At 45.1% G+C, this 21,260-nt stretch overlaps 1 protein-coding gene and 1 long non-coding RNA gene across 2 annotated transcripts in view; one reads left to right on the top strand and one right to left on the bottom strand.

The window, feature by feature from the left end:
* LOC145537771 (uncharacterized) overlaps positions 1–20,928 on the bottom strand; it is a 46,524-nt gene extending 25,596 nt beyond the window's left edge. The window contains exons 1-3 of the long non-coding RNA XR_014076418.1: positions 20,843–20,928; positions 18,701–18,804; positions 13,968–14,060 (exon numbers count right to left, since the gene is read on the bottom strand). This is a non-coding gene — a long non-coding RNA (uncharacterized LOC145537771). The remainder of the gene's footprint in view (positions 1–13,967; positions 14,061–18,700; positions 18,805–20,842) is intronic.
* LOC145537770 (testis-specific Y-encoded protein 3-like) lies at positions 606–4,150 on the top strand. The gene is made up of 6 exons (XM_081568584.1): positions 606–1,300; positions 1,883–1,960; positions 2,114–2,225; positions 2,323–2,468; positions 2,588–2,674; positions 3,997–4,150. Exons 1-6 carry the CDS (start codon positions 785–787, stop codon positions 4,135–4,137), a joined length of 1,080 nt encoding a protein of 359 aa, XP_081424710.1. The 5' UTR covers positions 606–784; the 3' UTR covers positions 4,138–4,150.
* Positions 20,929–21,260: the final 332 nt, after the last annotated feature.

Genomic DNA, 21,260 nt, shown 5'->3' with positions numbered 1-21,260 from the left:
GTGGTTTGGCTTGGGGCTGCGTTGTGGGGCCCGAACAGCGAGCTGAGGAAAGTGCGCTGCTTCATCCTCTGAGGAGAGGATGACTGCATTCCTGACACTGCTCAAGCCTAAGGCACAAGTTTAGGGATGGACTCTGCAGGCGGTGAACTTCGGTGAGGTCAGCGGTAAGCCCGCCTCCCACACCCTGCCCGTGGCTTGCAGTTCAGATCTAAGGTGAGCACCTGTGTCCCTGAGGTACCCAGGAACCCCGTCTCACCTGTGTGGATCCCTGAGCACACGGAGTCGCCCGCTGCCCCAGAGGCAATTTCAAGCTTGAGGACGGTTGCAGCGTCAGGTTCAAGTTCCTTGCCTTCGCCTCCAGCTGGCCTGGCTCGCCCAGTCGCTGGGCTGGCACATGTGCACTGTTGGTCAGGCAAACCGCTTGCCTGGACCGGCGCACTGTGCGCTGAGCCAAGTTGGGCCCCTGGGTCACGTGCTGAGAGAGTGCCCAGAATTCCAAGGGGCGTGTCCCGTGAGCCAAGCCCTTTCGACTCCATTTGATTGGTTCTGTGATGAGGTCTAGAGGTCAGGGGGTAGAGTTCAGCCCCTTCCCGCCGCCATATTGTGCGTGCGTGGTGGCACACGGCTCTGCGCATGACTGTCTCCCTTTCCCTGCTCATTGGCTGTGGGCAAGTAGCCAGTTGGTTGTGCCACGTAGACTGCGGCCGGTGGGCGGGCTGTGCCGGCCGCCCGCTGTGCCCTCACGTGCAGCTTCTTCGCGGCTCTGGGCTACGGCCAGAACACCATGGAGAGTGAGACGGGGCCAGAGGAAGGCGGCAGCACCCCGGGATCCGGGGTCTTAGTTGTGAGTCCGGGTCTTCAGGAGGGAGGGACCCTGGGGCCTACCAGCCCGGTGGGGGCGGCAGAGGCGATGCAGGCCGCAGGCGAGGAGGCCGCACTCTTCTGGGTGGAGGCGGCGGAGGAAGGTGCGGCCCTGGAGGAGGGCGAGGTGGCGGGAATCGGGCAGGAGTTCCAGCTGCTGGCGTTAGACGTCATGGAGGAGGTGGAGCTGGTGGCCTACGAGGAGCAAGAGCAGGTGTCCTCGGAGAAGCAGGGCCAGGAATATATAAGCCCCGGAGCCCCGAGTGACCGGCCCGCACTGGAGGCGCTCAAGGCCCTGCAAGCCGAGCTGGAACCCGTGAATAAGCAAGCCCAAAGGGCCCACGCTCGCCTGAAACACAAGAACTGCCAGAGGCGGAAGCTGCATCTAGAGCACAGAAGTGCCATCATCCAGGGAATTTGTGGCTTCTGGGTCAAAGTTGTATCCTTGGTGTGGTGCTTGTGGATTTTTTTTTTTTTAAACCTGGGCTATTGCAGAAGCGGTTTACAGATTGTGGATATTGGTTACCGTTCTATGTATCTGTTCCTGATATTAGGTGGGCTGTCCTTGCTGTTCTGGTTAGCACAAATTGCTACTTGGGCTTTACTTGCAGAGGTCCCAGTCAGAATTGTCATTAGCACCAGGGACTCCTCAGAGAAAAGGCTTGTCTGGGATCCAGGTCTTCTCTGAAAAGCTGAGTGAATTTGGGGGTGAGGTTGGGATGTGTAAATGCTCATGCTGCTTGTACCTCGGAGTGCTTGTTTTCCAGAAGTAAGCTAACTTTTAGGAGGCTGAGATGGAGCTTAGGGCCTTTCCTGTTAGGAACAGACCCTCTTATGGTAGTGCGTTCATAGGCACAGCCTTGGGGCTTGTCATGCCTTCATACAGTCTGCGTCAACAGAAATGTGACGAGTTAACTCGTAGCAAGTTGAAGTCAGGCAGTGCCATTCTACTCTTTAGGCTAGATTTGTCCTTCCAGCACTTTTTTCCTCTAGCATCTGGAGGCTCCTTGACCTACAGCAGTTTATGAACCATCCCCAGATGTCAGCTATGATGGCTGACCAAGATGAAGACATGCTTCACTTCATGACCAACTTGAAGGTCAGGCAGGGGACACTGATAATTGTGGAGGAATGGTGACTGGGGAGGGGAGAGGACATGATTTACCCCTGAAAACAGGAAAGGACAGCTCTTCTGTAAAGAGGTTTCACACCCACCCACCCCTACCCCACTCCCCACACTTTGTCCTGGCAGGTGGAGGAACTCAGGCATCCCACTCATCACTGCAAGATCACATTGTTCTTCCGGAAGAATAGGTATTTCCAGAATGAAGTAATTGTTAAGGAATATCTCATTAATGTCACCGGTAAGAGGCAGCTCCTTGGATGGGGTGGGGGGCAGAAAAGTGTAGGTTGAATTGGAAAATGACTTAGGTCTTTCTCCCATACTCCCTTTTCCTGCAGGATACCGCGCACCTCATTCCACCCCAATTCACTGGAACCAGGGATTTGAACGTAAGGCATACAGCCGCAGGCACCACAACAGCAGCGTTAACTTCTTCAACTGGTTCTTTGACCACAATTTCACAGGATCTGACCGGATTGCTGAGGTAGGGTCCCACGTGGCCACTGGGCCAGAATTGGTGATGTATGTTGGAGTTCTTGGTGGTGCACGGGAGGGCTCAGGGTCTGGCCAGCCCTGTGCTGACCTTGCTCATTGCCCTGGCAGATCATCATAAAGGATCTGTGGCCCAATCCCGTGTGGTACTATATGAGGAGGAAGGCTCCCCCACGAGAGGTACTGGGAGGACGAGAGGTGAGGAGCCCAGGGGCTGGGCACTGGCATTAAATGTTTTCCAGAAACGTGGGTCATTTATTTCACTTGTGGAGAAAGTGAGACTCCGTGGAATGCAGAGTACCACCAGGGAATGAGGGAATCAGCAAGAGACAGCAGGAGTAGAGAACTGTAGTGAAAAATGGGTTCTAAGTAGAGAAGCTTGAGGTAGATGAAGTGGCCTGGTCAGGGCAAACTCACTCCAATTTATATCTGACTCAGCTGCACATCTCTGAACTGCCATTCCATGGCCAACAAGTGTACCCTCAGGCTTCTCTTAAGTTGGGGCCCACCTACTATTGAAGTCCCCTTTCCACAAAGGTCTGTGAGTCTCCTTTCTGCTAGGCTGTTCCCCACTGACCATCATTTGATTCCATTTTGATCATCGCACTTGTTTTTATTTTCTTTTGCATCTTTTTCACCTGCCACCCTCATTCTGAGAATACTGACCACTGTGCAGGATTCTGGAGAAGAGTGTTTTAACTTACTTCTTTCTACTGGAGGATGATTACTTTACAAAACCACGGCGGTTTTCGCCATACATTGGCCAACACGAATCACCCGTATACACGTGTATACACATGTCCCCCCCAAATGCTGAACCCACCACCTACCGCCCTCCCCTACCCATCTTTCTGGGTTGTCCCACAACATGACTTTGTTTGCCTTGCTTCATGCATCAAATTTGTGCTGGTCATCTATTTTGCCTAAGGTAATGTAAAGGTTTCAGGGCTATTTTCTCAAATTAACCCAGCCTCACGTTCTACTACTGAGCCCAAAGTCTGTTCTTTATATGTCTGTGTCTTATTTGCTGTCCTGCATGTTGGATGTTCAGTACCACCTACATGGTCCTAAACTCCGTATATTTGTGTTAACATGCAGTATTTGTTTTTTCTCTTTCTGACTTAACTTCACTCTGTATAATAGGCTCCATGTTCATTCAAACTCATAAGAATTGAGTTCGATGTATTCCTTTTTAGGGCTGAGTAACATCCCATTGTGTATATGTACCCCAACTTCCTTATCCCTTCATCTGCCGATGGACATACAGGTTGCTTCCATGTCCTAGCTCTTGTAAATAGTTCTACGGTGAAGACTGGGGTACGTGGTTTTTAGTATGTGCTTAGAGAGGAAATGTAAAAGTTCACAGACTCTCCCTCCTGGGAACTGACTTGAAAGATTAAAGCTGTCTTTAGTGTAGTTCAGAGAGGATAGGTTTACATATCTGTGTCTGTGTCTGTTTTGAAAGGACCCCCCCGATCTTGAGAAACTTATGAAGGAGTGCCCCCCTTTACCTAAAATAGGAAACCTATGAAGGTGCTTCACATGAAGATCAATGGCCAGCTAGTTCTCTCGGACAGGAAAGTAATGCAGAGCGGTCTGGTGGTGAAACGGATCGAGAGGGAGACACAAGTAAACCTGAAATAATTCCGAAGGATAAATAAAAAGCATCAACTGTATGTGTCTGTGCATTGTTTGGACAGGTCCTCAGGATAAATACTTCAGCTCCGTGTAGGATTCTCAGTTTACCGCATGGGAATTACCAGACCATGGAGAGTTGTAGAGGGGGTTAAGTCATATGTTGGGGTTGTGTCAGGGGACACAGTTCTTCCTGTGGGGTGGGGGTTGGGGAGGAAGAGGAGGGGCCATTAACTGTGGGTCTGTCAATTTTTCAAGGGAAATGTGGATGTTCATGGAAAGGGTCTGGTGAACAAGGGCCAGAGATCAAAATAGTGGGACGCAATTTTGTTGGAAGGTGGTGCCCCAGGTATCGTCCCTGTTGGATATCATCAGATACTTGAAGAGTACAGGACAAGGAAAAAGCCTTAACATTCAGCTCACTATGAACCACATAGCCTCCTTGTGTGTATGACTGCACAGTTCAGCTTTGCTCAAAGTCAGCTTCCCAGAGCTAGGGTTCCAGGTAACATCTTAGGGGATGGGGGCGTAAGGTATATGGAGGGGCTGTGGCCTAGGGAGAAAGTGAGGGGGTGGGAAGGCAGTAAGGATATTAGTTTCTGGCAAAAGTGACCAGGGGAAAAGATCAATTGCCAGGAAACAGAGAGACAAACAAAAACAGATCCCATCGTATCTGTTTGAGCTCATGTGAACTCTGTTCTTTTTTTCCAGGAACTCAGTTTAGGTACAAAGTCTGCAGGGGCAGAAGTCAGGGGAGTGGGGATGGTAAACAGGCAAGGTCCAGCCTACCCAGCCATGCGCTCTGTGTCCCATGATGGCTCGGTGGTTAATATCCCTTTTCCCAGGAAGGCTTAAGCTCTGTGCCCAAGGCTCTCTGTCAGGCCTAGGTGTACAAATAACCGTTTTCTCATGAACCCTCTGGTAATAGTGTCCCTTCCTTGCTGAATGTCTCAGCACAGACTGTTTTCAACCACAAGGGACCTTCTTCTGGGGCTTTGTCACTACTCTGTGGGCCAAGGGCCAATAGGAACACCTGGGGCATACGGAGCTCACCGAGGGACTGGTCAGCACTTAGGGTGGCCCTTTCCAAGTAGATGGCTGCTTTCCGGAATCACGTCCACCTCTGGATCGGGCAAAGGACAGACTGGCACAGAGGGAGTAGGGAGAGTTCAGCGTTTGTCCTCCCTTGTTGTCCTCTTGCCCCAGATACAATGGCTCCAACGTGGGCATGCCTGAGGGTGATGGATCTGTCCCACATGGAGTTCTCACTCCACAGCTTGTCTCCCTACAGCAGCATCTCTTTTGAGGGCAAAGGGTAAAGGATGAACATCAACGTTCATGGGTTTATGGATGTCCCCTTCAAGGTGCACTGAACGAGATCTCCTGCTCAGGGCCAACTTTTGCATTTGAATATCTGCACCCTCGCTTTGCCCCTTCTGCAGAGGAGCATCTACAGTTCCAGAAGGCAAGGCTTGGCCTTCTCTGGGTGCTTTCTGTACAAGCAGCCCAGCAAACACTGGAAACATGTCTTCTTACTTTCTTATTCTGTAAACTTCAAAGAACCCTTGGGGCTCTGGCAGGCTGGTACCTGTCTTTTTCAGCGCCAGTTCAAAACAAAGCAAAGGAGAAATTATGCTGTAGTAACTCTGCAGTGGGTGTGGGATGGCATATTGGTGCATGGTTTGGGGGACCTTAGACTGGCCTCATTCTAGGGGCTGCATGGTATTTATCCACATTCAGAAGTTTTAGTTAGGCATTGCAAAGAACTTAAAGACAAGACAAGTTAAGGACAGGGTTCCCCAATGCCTAATACTTCCTGCCTTCAGTACCAGTGCTTCAGTACCAGGGATGGCTTTAGCTCTAACCTGTCCTGGAGTGAAGACTGCAGAGATAGTCATGGATCGGTTAGTGAAACTGAACTGTGTGTGGTTGACTTGATGGTCATTCTCTGGAAACTTGCCATGACTTGTGTCCCAGTGTCTTTCGGGCTTTCACTTGGGCCCTAAGGTCTAGGTGCTGTTAGATTTGACTGCGCACTTGGACGTGTTGTGTAAGGTTTTCTTCCACTGAATATCAATGTGTGGGAGACTTAGCGGATTACTGATGATTTCAAGAGCATTCTGGCTCAATCACCCTGAGCTGCATTTGTTTCCTGTTCCCTGGATGTGTTCATGTTTTCCTCTGTTTAGAATGAAGATTGGGTGTCTCCGTTGTGTTTGCCCATGAAGGTAAGCTGATGTTTCTTCCTGTGGGTCTGCCTATGCCTCCTGTCTTCTTTGATGTGGCACCCATGCCTGTGCCATTATGCACAGCTCTGCTGCCGTAGCTGTGTCAGTTCTTGCATGGCCCTATTCAACATACATGAATTGTGTTGCTTGTATTCCCTTTTTTGTTTTAAATTTGTGTGTCTTTGTTAGACTGTGTGTGAATTCGACCCTTTCTTTCATTCCTGGATCAAATGCTTCCAACACCTTGAATAGTGACTTTTTAAAAGACTTACGCGATATTTGTGAACAGCAAGAAATGCTTTATCGCAGGAATAGTTAACAGTGACCCACGTTTGGAAACAACAATACCCACACACTTACAGAAATGCCCGTGGGGCAAGATTATCACTCGTTGAAGTGAGAATATTAATTAGGATCACAAAGGGCAAAGATGTTGCAGGAATGCATCTGTCAGAAAATTTTTCATCTGTCAGAAAAGATTTGGGGTTGACTTGTTAAGTGTTCTATAAACGCTGCTGCAGAAATGAAGGACATTGACTTTTACCACTTCTTGCTTTGATCGTTAAACTGACATTACCCATGCAGTATTTCTTCATGATTTTAAGTGAAGCATCACCCAGGTAGTAGGAGTTGGGGCTTGCCTTTCTGCGAATAGGAAGTTGTTAAAGAATTCTTGTCCTCAGTGACCTTCTATAGCCCGGGGAAAGGGGGTGCATGATCAATTTCAAGTTCAAAGCCCCTTGCTATTTCTTTGTTGTTTCTGGAAGGAAAGCCCAGGGAATATTATCTTGCCAACGTGATTGGTGCTGTGAACTAGTCCGATGCGATGGGAGTAGAGAACACAGGCACACGTCACTCAACCGTCCACAGTGAGGACTTCCAACCCTGCCAACCTCTTTGCATGTCAGTTCCCCTCATGAGCAAATCCCATTCACCTTCTAGGATGTATCATAGAAGTAGAAGAGGACGCTGAGTTGATCAACTAGTGAGTGGAAATAAAAAACAACCAGGCCAAAAAAAGAGGGGTGCTTACCAAAGTCCATTATACTGGACAAGTAAACAAATAGTTGTGCATGTGTGAAGTTTCTTTTCAGGACTGTTTGTGTGTGTGTGGGGGTGTGCATGCACACACATATGCGCTGACACAAATGTGTGTGTGAGCTGTCTGAACTGGTCTGGCTGGGGGATGGAAGAATGGACACTGAAAACGTGAAAGAGCTTGTGTAAGGTATAAAGATCACAGGGCAGCAGAAGCACTGACGCCATGGAAAAAAGCCCAGGGATCTCAGCGACAGAGCAAGCTGGAAGTGTAAACAGGCTTGTAAGTGTAAACATGGATCCCTGAGCAGAAAGGAGAGGCAGGAAAAAAGCACCTGGGGGCAGTCAGGGAGGATGCAAAGGAGCAGAGAAATAAGAGTGGGCCAGATCCCCAGGCACAGAAGAGGGGCTATGCACAGCCCCTAGGACACCCAGCCACAAAGGGTTTTCTGTCTCTCTCAAGTGCAGAACCATTCTATCCTCAACATGACCAGGCACATGAGCACAGCTTGCCCTTTTCTGTAAGGTTTGGGAGACTGATGGCACTGTAGCATAAGCACCTGCTACATCCAGTGTATGCCAGTTTGAAACATCACTCCTTAAAAGGGTGTCTTGGGTTGATCTCACCCTTCCCAGTCCCACAGGCCTGGGCTGATGGGGTAGGCTGGGGTGTGTTCTCACCTGGAGGCTGGATGAGAACAGAACCACTTTTACTTTTTTTTTTCCCCAGTGACTCGTAAGTTTTTAAACTTTATTTTAACGAAGTTGACCTTGCTAGGCTGCTGTTCTTAATAATAGATTATGATTATAGAGTATGATTCTGTGGAGAGATGTATAAGAAAACAAGAATGGGAGAGAGATTCTGTTTCTCTCTATAGAAAAGAGACGTCTTTGTTTTCTGTAGATCACTTTACCACAGATAGTGAATGAAGCTGAGTAATATTTGGACAGTATTCTGTGTATTCACTAGCTGAACTGTTAGCTGTAAATAAAACACAGGACACAGAAGAGTGTTGATGAAATGTGGCTCCTTCAGTCACCGTACATACAGTGTTTCACTGGGTCTCTTGGCTTTCCTGAGAAACAACTCATTCATGTTTTAAAGGATTGCCCTGGACGCTGAGGGTGTTTCTGTTCACTGGAACTAGGCAGTTCAGTATGGTTGAACACTTAGGGTCAATTATGTTGTTAAATGGACAATCTATGAAATAATCATCTTGGCTTTCAGTTTTACTCTAAAACACACTTACTAAATACACAATAATTTTGCAGAACCATCTGGCATTATCCAAGGTCATGTGGGTAACACTATGCATTTTCTACTCAGGATATAGTTGAATAGGAAAAAAAAAAAAGTAGTCAATGGCTATGCTGGATAATTTTAAATGTGATACAGTTTTTTGTTAATTTTTTGAGGTATAGCTTATGTATAGCTTATGTTCTTAATTCCTAACTGTATTCATTTTTATAAGGAGAGACATGATATACTGCAGACTACCTAGAAAGTAAATATTTAGAGATAAACTCCTGAGGTATTTTATTTCCCTTACAATTTATGTTCTGTGCTCATGGAAGAAGCTAGGGTGATGGAAGTAACAGGTAAAGGTATTAGTACCTAATGATTTGTCATCAGGTCAGATTTAAACATGTATAAAGCACATATTAGCTGGTGATTCTTACTTGTTTGCAAGAGAACGTTCACTCCGTGTAAGTTTTATTTCTAAGAACTAACCATTACAGTTCCCATGAAATGTATGTCATCATTACATGACAACCCAGATTTTTAAGTAAATGATTTTGTCTTTGAGATTCAAATTACTGTTAAATGAAATAGACTTTCATTCCATAACTTCTAAGAACTGGCCAATATATTTAAAATTTTATAAATGCCTTTGTTTTATACTTTAGATGGAAGAGTTTTGAAGTATTTGACATCATTTTTGAATTTTTAAACCTAAAAGCATACAAGAAGTAGTACTTTCTCCATATATTTTAAAATTCGGTATTTTTTAACTTTATTTTTAACAATTTTAGACTTACAAGAAAAAGCTATAAAAATAGTATTCATTTTTTAAAAACAAAGTCCTCAGACTAAACAATGCAGGACTCAGCCAACTGAAGATCTTAGTTAATCCCTGTCCAAAGAAGGGCAACACACAGAAGTTAACACCAGAGTGGCAGAGGTAATTTGAGTATGTGTTCCACCCAGATTCTCCATAGTTCAAATCAGTGTTTTGTGTTTATAAAAAATAAATTTTCTAAGTTATAAAAAGAGCTTCCCTTGTTGAATAATGCCAGATTTTTCTAAATTTCACTTTCTTGAGAAATCTACACTTTAAAGATGTATTTGTTTGATGCTTCTGCAGTAGAAAATGTAAGTTATTCACTGCTCCTGCTTTCTGATACATTCATAGATTTAATAGATAGATTTCCTTGCCTCCTTCATGGCTGTTCATGTTTCTGTGGAGGCCTGGTTAGGAAAATCTTTTTGTTTTTTTCATGGAAGTCTCAGATGGAGGGGACAAGCTGCACTTAGCACTTGAATTTTAACCATAGCTCTTCAGAAAGAGACTATATGTGGCAGAGGCAGCTGCACTTGCTTGAATAGACAGTGCACGATTTAATGTTTTAACCAGTTGGGTACATAATCTCAGTCTCGCTCACGATAAGAAATTATTTGTCTTCCATTTTCTAAGAGGAGATAAGGATATTAACAAAGAAATCCTTACACCAAGTTCTTCAACAATTGCCAGAGCAGACTAAATGCATAAAATGAGGTTAGGCCATGAAGCATTTTTACATCTAAAACTAAATTCTCATCTCTAAACATTCCTATTAACATAGCAGATTTGAGTTGCAACCATCCTCCTAATAAAATTATGAAATCTTTAAAACTGGGAAGCATTTGTAAATAATGGGTCCTTTAAATATCCCTGAACTTTATTCTAAAGCTTTTCTTTTTTTCTGGTTCTTTTTTTTTAATAAATTTATTTATTTTAGTTGGGGGCTAATTACTTTACAGTATTGTAGTAGTTTTTGCCATACATTGACATGAATCAGCCATGGGTTTCCATGTGTTCCCCATCCTGAACCCCCCTCCCACCTCCCTCCCCATCCCATCCCTCTGGGTCATCCCATTGCCCCAGCCCTGAGCATTTGTCTCATGCATCGAACATGGAATGGTGTTCTGTTTCACATATGATAATATACATGTTTCAATGCTATTGTCCCAGAACGTCCCACCCTCACCTTCTCCCTCAGAGTCCATAGGACTGTTCTATGCATCTGTGTCTCTTATTCTGTCTCACATATACGGTTATCATTACCATCTTTCAAATTCCATATATATGCATTAGTATACTGTATTGGTGTTTTTCTTTCTGGCTTACTTCACTCTGTATAATGGGCTCCAGAAACTGGAGAACAGAATCACTTTGAAAGGGCCTCTGTACAATAAATGGGCAGACTTCAATTCCTCTGGCAATGGAGAGCCGTGGCCCTTGGCGGGATGCTGGCCTTAGCATCTCTGTATAAATCTCTCTCTACAGAGAGAATTCCATGTCTGTATCACATTTTGACATGAGGGCAAAAGTGTTCTACGTGAAGCATGGAACTCGGTATTTCACATCTGAATACACGCATGTAGATTTCCTGAATGAAATACGGAATTTTCTGCATTTCACTTGTGAATATCTCACCACAAACTTTCCAAATCAAGAATGGCATTCCCTATATTTTATAATATGAAAATGTATGCACATATTAAACCATAATGTGACGCGCATGAGAAGCAAACTACTAAACAATGGAAAAGATAAAAGATATACTCTGTCTATATATCCTAGCAAATCAGTTCATGACAAAGTTTCCAAAATAATAAGTAGCCCTCAAGTAAGACCTGATGACAGCCTTTGTCACACTTTGTCCTAAATTCACCTGGTAACTGGGAGAGCTCTCAGTGTCTGTTAACTTGCTTTACACAGAAGAAAAAACTGCTCATACTTTTATGAGTGTATGTGGTTTTGAAATCATTCTCTGAAGAGAGTCTGTTAACCTCCATAGACTTGAGAGATAAGGTGTTACTGTAACCTAATACCCCTGTACCCAACAACCTTGGGCCAAGCAATATCGAAACACTAGAGTTTAAAGCAGAGTATGTTTTATTGCAGAGCCATGCAAGAAGTGTGGCTTACGCCTTTAAAAACCTCAATCTACCTGTTTAGTATTAACAGTAATAAAAACTACTATTAATCAAGTATTTATTATGTATTACTCACTTCTGTGTTTTAATGGATTGTTTGAAAAATGTTCACAATAGTCTAATGAGATAGGAATCATTATTATCCTTATTTTACAGATGAGGGCTATAAAGCACAGAGGTGAGGTTGTGCACTTATGTCACACAGCTAGGTGGAGCTCAGATAGACCCATATGAAACATGATTCCCAGGTGCCTGCGCTTTTCCACTATTTTTTGCAATACTCTCAAATCATCATCAATGGGTGATATTTCAAAATCTTGAAAGATATTGAATTTATGAAAGTAGTCCATTTATGATGTCTAAGGACTCCCTGTTAAACCAGGGAGAAGGTGAGGGTGGGACGTTCTGAGAGAATAGCATTGAAACATGTATATTATCATATGTGAAACAGAACACCATTCCATGTTCGATGCATGAGACAAATGCTCAGGGCTGGGGCAACGGGATGACCCAGAGGGATGGGATGGGGAGGGAGGTGGGAGGGGGTTCAGGATGGGGAACACATGGCAACCCATGGCTGATTCATGTCAATGTATGGCAAAAACTACTACAATACTGTAAAGTAATTAGCCCCCAACGAAAATAGATAAATTTAAAAAATAAATAAACTAAAATAAAAAACAAAAACAAAAAACAAAACTCAATCTACCTAAAGAGACAAAAGGCCTACATATAGAAAACTATAAAACACTGATGAAAGAAATCAAACACACAAATAGATGGACAAATATACCGTGATCATGGATCAGAACAATCAATATAGTGAAAACGAGCACATTACCCTAAGGATGCTATAGATTCAATGCAATTCCTATCAAGTTACCAGCGGTATTTTTCAGACAACTAGAACAAATAATTTCACAATTTGTATGGAAATACAAAAATCCTCGAAGAGCCAATCTTGAGAAAGAAGAATGGAATAGGAGGAATCAACCTGCCTGACTTCAGGCTATACTACAAAGCAACAGTCATCAAGACAGTATGGGACTGGCACAGAGAGAGACACATAGATCCATGGAACGGAATAGCAATCCCAGGGATAAATCCATGCACTTATGGACAGAGAAAGAGGGGGGACTGGGTTTTGGCTGCAAGTTCCAGACCATGCTTGATAGAAAAGACCATCTAGGAGGACTGAACATTGACAAAGATGCCAGAGGCACCGACAAGAGAATGAGAAGGAAACCAGAGAAAGAGGGGGGACTGGGGTTTGGCTGCAACTTCCAGACCATGCTTGGTACATCACTGCGGTGTGGAGGAACTAATATAACTGTGGCCATAAAGGGATTCTATTGTCAGGTCAATCCGGGACATACCGTACGATGCAAGTCAGCTTTCACTCTTGTAGGCCTCTTCAGATCCCTTAACCAGCATCTCAGATCTCAAAGAGGGGAGATGTAAGACGTAGCATTTCTTGAACTGATCTTGTTTGGCAACACTTTTTTTTTTTTTCCTGGTAAAGAACCCCTATTATAATTCTGTAGGAGTATTGGGGAAACACTGGAGTACCCTGGTCAACACCTTCTCACTCAGAACAAAGCAAGAGAATTTCAACTCTTTTCTTGGCTCCCAATCTCTCGTTTTACCCATTCAATTCAACATTTACTAAATGCTGATTCTGAGCAAAGCGTTATCCACCTGGATGTTCATAAGTCTGTATAGAGACTCTAATCAGGCTATAAATGTACAAAAGGAGAGTTTGGGGAATTTCATTTGGGAACAGAAAAAGATCAGGCAGGGGAAGGCATTAGGGCTCAGCAAGCAGTGAAATGGGTGGCAAGCTTATTCTGAGCAGACACTGACTATGAAACTACACAGTCCTGGGGAGCAGCAATATAGGGTTCTACTAGGAATATCTGTGAGAGATGAAGCTGGATGTGACTTTTGGGCCAGACTGGGACAGATTTAAATGTTTTGCTAGAAGTCTGGATTTTCTTTTCGGAGTGGTAAGAACCTGATGTGTGCTTTATAAAGTCAACTCCCTGAGGGCTGGAAAGAGCAGTGGTATCACACCAAGGTTTTCGCTTTTCTCAGTGACAGAGGAAAGACCTCTGATTTCTAGCTGTCAGGGGAAAGGCACAAATGAATGCAGGGGCTTGAACATTAGAAGATAGGAAAACTGGCCTCCCTGGAGCTGAGCAGGAGAGGAAGAGATAAGCTTCAGAGAGGAGACAAAAGAAGTACTGAGTGAGCATGATGTGGCGTGGCCACACGAGCCCCTAAGGTGAAAGCACCTACCGGCCCTCTGCCTAAGCTGAGTGGGCTCTGAGGACCAGCTCCCAGCCCCAGCTCACTGAGCAGGGTTTTCTCCCCAAGATCCCGTTCTCACCTTGACATGTCACTGCGCTCCCGTCTTCCTCCCTAGCATGTGACTCCTCCTCTTCCAGCTGTGAGATAATGTCAGGTTTAGGGAACTGGTACCCTGTTGAAGAAGGAGACTTATAACTTGGGGGTTCTGTCCTGTACCCTCAGGAACTCCCAGCCTGGTTTCTAAAGGCTCTGAGATAACAGGCAAGTGCAAATTTACACACAAGAAAAATAAAGCCTGTTTCCAAAGATTCTGCCACTAGGGACATATGCCAGTGTCTGGAAACAATTTTGGTCATCACGGCTTACCAAGGGAGACCAGGTTCCTGTAATTTTCCAGCATCACCTCCCGGTAGAGCTTCCTCTGAGAAGCACTGAGGTTAGGGTAATTCCTCTGGACTGAAGTCCAGAGTCACATCCTCAAAAGTCACCAATTCCTGAAATACCAGATATACTCCTAAATGATTGAAATCCGGAATTATCCCAAAGAGGGGGAAAGGTGCCTGATAAGAGGGGACTGACCATGAAGCACACATTCAGACAAGCAGAAAGACTCTAATCCAAAGGTTTCAGGGACCTACAAGGGTTTCTTTCCTTTAAGTCTTTCTCATTAAAATGTTTTCTTCTCTGCAATCACCCTCTTGTTTCTTTCAGTCTTCTAACTTTATAGAGGCTTTCGATGGCTAAGTCAAAGATCTCTCTTGGGAAACGTCACACTGCACTTGAAAATATGTGGGCTATTTTCTAACATCTTTTGGTATTAACTTCTAACATAATTCCACAGTGATATGAGAACAGTTTGTATATGATTTCAATACCTTCAGGCCATGACATTTTTGCACTTTATGTTCCTGGATATGTTCCAGGGTCTCCTAGTTTATAGTCTATGGGAACTTGAACAGAATTTGGATTCTCTTGTTGTGTCAAAACTATATAAATCTGAAGTTATGTTCAATTGGTTCATACTGCCTTTCAGATCTACTATAGACTTCTACCTTTATTCATTCCATTAATTTTTTGAGTTTGATATTGAAAGTCCACCTAAAAATTGTAATTTATCTACTAAAAAATAATTGTAATTTATAGTAGAACTTCCCCCATAGCTCCCTCATAGCTCAGCTGGTAAAGAATCTCGCTACAATGCAGGGGACTTGGGTTTGATTCCTGGGTCGGGAAGACCCCTGGAGAAGGAAATGGCAACCCACTCCAGTATACTTGCCTGGAGAATCCCATGGACAGAGGAACCTTGCAGGCTACAGTCCATGCAGTCACAAGAACTGGACATGACTTAGCGACTAAACCACCAACCACCACATAGTGGAACTATATGTAACTTTGTTCTGAACTCTCCAAGCCTCCTGTAAATGTGTTATCATAGTTTCATAATTTAAAACATAGCAAAGAAAGAGAAAAAATAAGCATATCTTTCTTTTGTCTTGAAGTCTGAGAGAAGTGGGAGTATTTCTAAGACAGCTCCTGCTGCGAATTTCTAGAGATCTGTGTGGGAGGAGAAAGATCCTTTTAAGTTCCTTAATAAAGAGAGAAAAATGCAAATAAAAGCTGAGCAGTATACCCCAATCCCAGGAAAAAGAGACAGTTGGGTTTACATTCTGGTTCTCTCTTACAAGCTCTGTGAGTGTGGATAGGTTAAGCCTCAGTGACTCATCCACAAAACACAAACAGCTCATAAATATGCAGAGATGGGCGATCTTATTATAATAAGAAAATGCATTTCAAAATGACAAAGTATGACTTTATACCCATTCAACTGACAAAAATTAAGACGTTGGACAATACCAAATACTGTCGAGAAGGGGGACTCCTGGTGGTGGTGGTGGTGTAGTTGCTCCGTCGTGCCTGACTCAAAATTTTGAGACCCATCCACTGTAGCCAAGCTCTTTTGTCCATTGGATTTCCAAGGCAAGAATACTACACAGCGGATTCCCATTTCTTTTCCAGGGGATCTTTCTGACCCAGGATTGAACCTCCATCTCCTGCACTGCAGGCAGATTCTTTACTGACTGAGCCACCAAGGAAAATCTTAGAATGTGGACTTTTGCTGCTGCTGCTGCTAAGTCGCTTCAGTCGTGTCCGGCTCTGTGCGACCCCATAGACGGCAGCCCACCTGGCTCCGCCGTCCCTGGGATTCTCCAGGCAAGAATACTGGAGTGGGTTGCCATTTCCTTCTCCAGTGCATGAAAGGGAAAAGTGAAAGGGAAGTCGCTCAGTCGTGTCCAACTCCTAGCGACCCCATGGACTGTAGCCTATCAGGCTCCTCCATCCATGGGATGTTCCAGGCAAGAGTACTGGAGTGGGGTTCCATTGCCTTCTCCGGTGGACTTTTGAGACCTCTTAAAAGATGCTAAAAGTGAAATTGCTCAGTTGTGTGTGAGCTCAGTTGTGTGTGACTCTTTGTGATCCCGTGGACTGCAGCCTACCAAGCTCCCCTGTCCATGGAATTTGCCAGACAAAGAGTACTGGAGTGGGTCACCATTTCCTTCTCCAGGGGATCTTCTCGATCCAAGGATTGAACCCAGGTCTCCCGCGTTGCAGGCAGATGCTTCATCGTCTGAGCCTCCAGGGAAATGTAAATTGGTAAACCACTTTTGGGTCCAGAAATATACCTATTCCTAGGTGTATCTGCTCATGTGTACTGTCTTCTAACCTCCAAAATCTAGGCAAGACCCAAACACTCATTTATGGTAGAAGAGATAAATGTATGATGATATTGGGGCTCCCCTGGTGGCTCAGATGGTAAAGAATCTGCCTGCAATGCAGGAGACCCAGGTTCAATCCCTCAGTCAAGAAGATCCCATGGTATAATGAATGGCAACCCACTCTAGTATTCTCGCCTAGAGAATTCCATGGACATAGGAGACTGTCAGGCTACAGTCCCTGCGGTTGCAAAGAATCAGACACAACTGAGTCACTCAGTTCAGTTCACTTCAGATCAGTCACTCAGTCGTGTCCGACTCTGTCCGACCCCATGAACTGCAGCACACCAGGCCTCCCTGTCCATCACCAGCTCCCGGAGTTTACCCAAACTCATGTCCATGGAGTTGGTGGTGCCACCCAAACATCTCATCCTCTGTCGTCCCCTTCTCCTCCTGCCCTCAATCTTCCCCAGAAACAGGGTCTTTTCCAGTGTGTCAGCTCTTTGCATCAGGTGGCCAAAGGACTGGGGTTTCAGCCTCAACACCAGTCCTCCCAGTGAACACCCAGGACTGATCTCCTTTAGGATGGACTGGATGGATCTCCCTGCAGTCCAAAGGACTCTCACGAGTCTTCTCCAACACCACAGTTCAAAAACATCCATTCTTCGGCACTTGGCTTTCTTTACAGTCAACTCTCACATCCATACATGACTACTGGAGAAACTATAGCCTTGACTAGATGGACCTTTGTTGACAAAGGAACATCTCTGCTTTTCAATACGCTGTCTAGGTTGGTCATAACCTTCCTTCCAAAGACTAAATGTATTTTAATTTCATGGCTGCAATCACCATCTGTCGTGAATTGGGAGCCCCAAAGAATAAAGTCAGCCACTGTTTCCACTCTTTCCCCATCTATTTGCCATGACGTGATGGCACCAGATGCCATGATCACTGGGCGACTAACACACACATAATCACACCTCAGAAAAATCCAGTAATACAAACTAATTAATTACAATTACATGCAACATTCTTGGTAACAGAAAGCTGGATGTAAAAAGCAGGTATTGGAAGACTACCGAAGACCATGATACCCATTTTACTAATATACATCTTTTGTGTTTTCACGGAAACATTATGCAGATCAATGAACTAGAGAGCATGTACTGACTGCCCAGCTTTTATAGAGGGGTTTATTTGGCCCACATGTGTTCTTTATTCTTTCTTCAAAATTTGTTAGTTGCCAACACCAAAATATTAGTATAATTCATATTATTAGTTGGATTTTTTGACTTCTCTTTTAAAAATCCGAAGATCTAGAGATCTGGGTCCACATTCTCACATGGCGCCATCAGCTGAAGCTGAGTCATAGCTGCCCCTTAGATGGGGCAGATGCCCCCCAGTTTGCAACAATATACCCACTTACAAATTCTCTTTTATTACCTCAGTAGTCTCTGTGGGCAGCTTCACTTGGGATCGTAGACACGGACACTGTAGGGACAGAGGGCTATTCTCAGGAACAGATCATCTAGAACAACGTTTCTCAACCCTTTTCCCCTTAGCTCTTCCTCAAGGAGCATTTTTAAACACTTTCTTTTCCTAATTGTCAAACAGCTTCACCCCACCCGTGAATTTTTTTCTAAAGGAAGTGCAGCACGTTAGCTTCTTCTAGGTTTCAAAACATGATTTAACAAGAACATGAAGGAGCAAATTTTTAAAAATTCACAACAGTTATTTCGTATATGAAAAGGAGCATAATAGTAGTACAAATCACATGAGGGTTGCTTTGACTAAGTCAAAAGTGGAGAGATAATGGAACAATAAGCAATGAAAAGTTAATTCAAGAGATAGGAAAAGAGAGAAAATGTTAAAGATGTCATATGTGGTGCTGGCAGTAAGTGTGAGAAAAAGCAGGAAAGCAAAAACAAAGAGTCAGAAGAAAACTCTGATACAGCAGCCAGGGTAAAAAAGGCTCAGTTAGGTAAAGTTTATATAAAGACTTTAAGGAAATGAGGAGGTTTAATTAGATAGAGGAGGTCTAGAAATCAGAAAGGGGAGCTCCTCACACTGCAGAACTAAGTCAGAAGAAAACGTGACTCACCTGAGATCTAACAAATGGCTTCCTGTCAGACATCTTTGTGTCCTTCTTTTGGTAGTGTTTTGTGTTTCTCTCTTCTGCAAGGACAGAGTTCTAAGCAGAGAAATCTAGAAGGGAGAAGGAATGACCACAGAGTTGAGTCCAGTCTGGCAGCACCCACAGACACAGAGAGTAGCCTGCCAACCCCTCACCTGCCATGGGCAGAAGCAGCACTTCCTATGACAAGAGAAAGACCAAAAAAATCATTTCTCAGCTCAGTGTGGCAATTCCAGAAAAGAGGTTTGGTTATCTCCCACCTCTAAATGCTTCCATGGATTTTCAGTGCCTTCCAAATAAAGCAAAAGTTCCCTCTTTATTTCTATCAATGGTCCTAGCTTCACCATCCATTTAGTCACCAGAGAACTTCAGTTTCTCAACTGTAACATGAAAATTACAATGATCTCTCTAATTCTATGGGCGCCTGTAAGGGTTAACCATTACATATGTGGAGCACAAAGCAGGTATTAAAAAAAAAAAAAAAGACCACAACTCTTATTACTACATCTTTTTCACTCAGGGATCTAGAAGAGAACCACCACCTTCCCTTAGGAAACCTGAAGTCCTTCCTCGTTTGTGGTCTCTTCCCAAGAGTACCTTTCACTATTCTATAGATTCTTTCTCATACCCTAGCAAGCTCTTTCCCTTCTCTTGAATTTCAGCTCCATCAAAGGCTGTGTCTTTGACCAAGTTTAAAAATTCTGTGGGACCATATGCCCTATATCCACTGGAGGTGCTATTAACGGCCACAATTACTAAGATGACAGACTCTGGAGCCAGCCACGGAAGTCTAAATCCTGACTGCCAATTACTATTAATAACTGTGGACCACAGGCAAGTTGGGCTTCCCTGGTGGCTCAGACGTAATCCCTCGGGGAAAGAAATGACAACCCACTCCGGTCTTTTTTGCATGGAGAATTCGACTGGCAAGGAGCCTGGCAGGCTACAGTCCATGGGGTCAAAAAGTCAGACACGACTGAACGACTAACACGTTCACAGGTTAAGCTATTCAACCTCCCTGTGCCTCTGTCTTCTCATCTGTGGAAGGAGAGTAATACCTATCTGAAGAACTACTAAGAGAGGTAAAGCACTATTATAAAATATGTACAATGTAGTACATTTTAAGTGTCCAACATGTTTACTATTAGCATCTTCAAAATCCTTTTAATGAATGCAGGTGCACAAAACTGGACTGATCATAATCCTTGCTATATCATCATTCAGCCATACATGACACTCATGTTTATTTCAAATTTACTTCTTTATATTTTTCAATGTAATCAACCCATCCCACTGGTCCACATCCACGTCTTGTACCCTTGCCTTTCTCTCCTTGTCTATATATATATATATACACACACATACACACACACACACACAAACAAAGCTTTGATTTAGTATCAGTTTCATTCAAAGGGCTATCAGGAGAGAATGGCTTTCTTCTATCACCAGTGAGATGCCCTTAGTTCCAATCAAGTAACTTTGAGTTTCTAAGAGACCAGTAAAATTTTGACAGAATTTAAATTTCAGTCTGTATAGAGACTTATCCTCCAAACGGGGCGGGAGGGGGACGGGAAGGGAAGGGAGGTCCTCAGAGGGGGAAGGAGGGTTTTCTAGGGCCGGAGTCCTTGAGGAGGCCAACAGGTGTGTCTGAAGAAGGCCCGTGGGGTCCTCGACGGAGAGGGCAGGGATCCGAGAGGAGGACGGGGAGGGTCCTCAGGGAACAAGGAACGCGTTCTTGGGGGTGAGAGCGGAGAGGCCCTAAAAAGGGAGGGTCTGTGGGGTCCTGGGACGGGGAGGAAGGTGCGACTCCTCGGGAGGAGGAGGGCGGGTGGAAGGCCTTCCGGGGGAAGCATTGGCAGGAAGCCAGGGCATGAGCAACAGGGAGGCCGCCGCGTCCTCCTCAGAGCTGACCTGGCCCACGCGGCCTCCCGCACCCCTTCCTCTCAGGGCCGCTACTTCGCGCCTCCCTTTCCGTCGAGTTCCCCGCGAAGAGGAGCGTCTGCTCCGGCGTCCCTGAGAGGACGCCCGCGCCTCCTTGCCCGCGAGCCGGGCCCTCACCCCCAGGGCCCCTCCCTCGCGTCCGGGCCCTGGCCGCCGCGCGCTCACCTCGCAGACGGACACCCTCGCCTGACCAAACCTCTGCACCTCGGTCTTGCAGCGCAAACCCGCCAGGCAGGCGCTACCAGCGGTCTGCGCATGCGCCCTGTGGGACGGCCGGTGCAGAAAGCGCCGCGCAGAAAACGCAGGCCGCTTCTGGCCGGCTCCGCTGGGCGGGCCCGCGAGGACCACGCGGCCTAGAGAGGGCTGGGAGGGGCCGGAGGACTACTTCCTTTAGATGCTTTACGAGTTTTGGCAGTAGTTAGCACGTGGTTTAAAACGGTTTCAAAATAAACAGTATGCAGTGAAAAGCCTTCTCACTTTGTGTGTGCCACCGACCAAATTCTCATGCTATAAAACCACGGAACACTCAGGTGACCGGTGCAATTACTTGAATATGTATGAATAATTATGAAAGCGTGAACAT

This window comes from Giraffa tippelskirchi, chromosome Y (assembly GCF_054371585.1).
Source record: "Giraffa tippelskirchi isolate mGirTip1 chromosome Y, T2T-mGirTip1v1.2.pri, whole genome shotgun sequence".
Lineage (NCBI taxonomy): Eukaryota > Metazoa > Chordata > Mammalia > Artiodactyla > Giraffidae > Giraffa > Giraffa tippelskirchi.
Note: the sequence above shows the minus strand (reverse complement) of the source record. Positions and strands in the feature narration are given on the sequence as shown.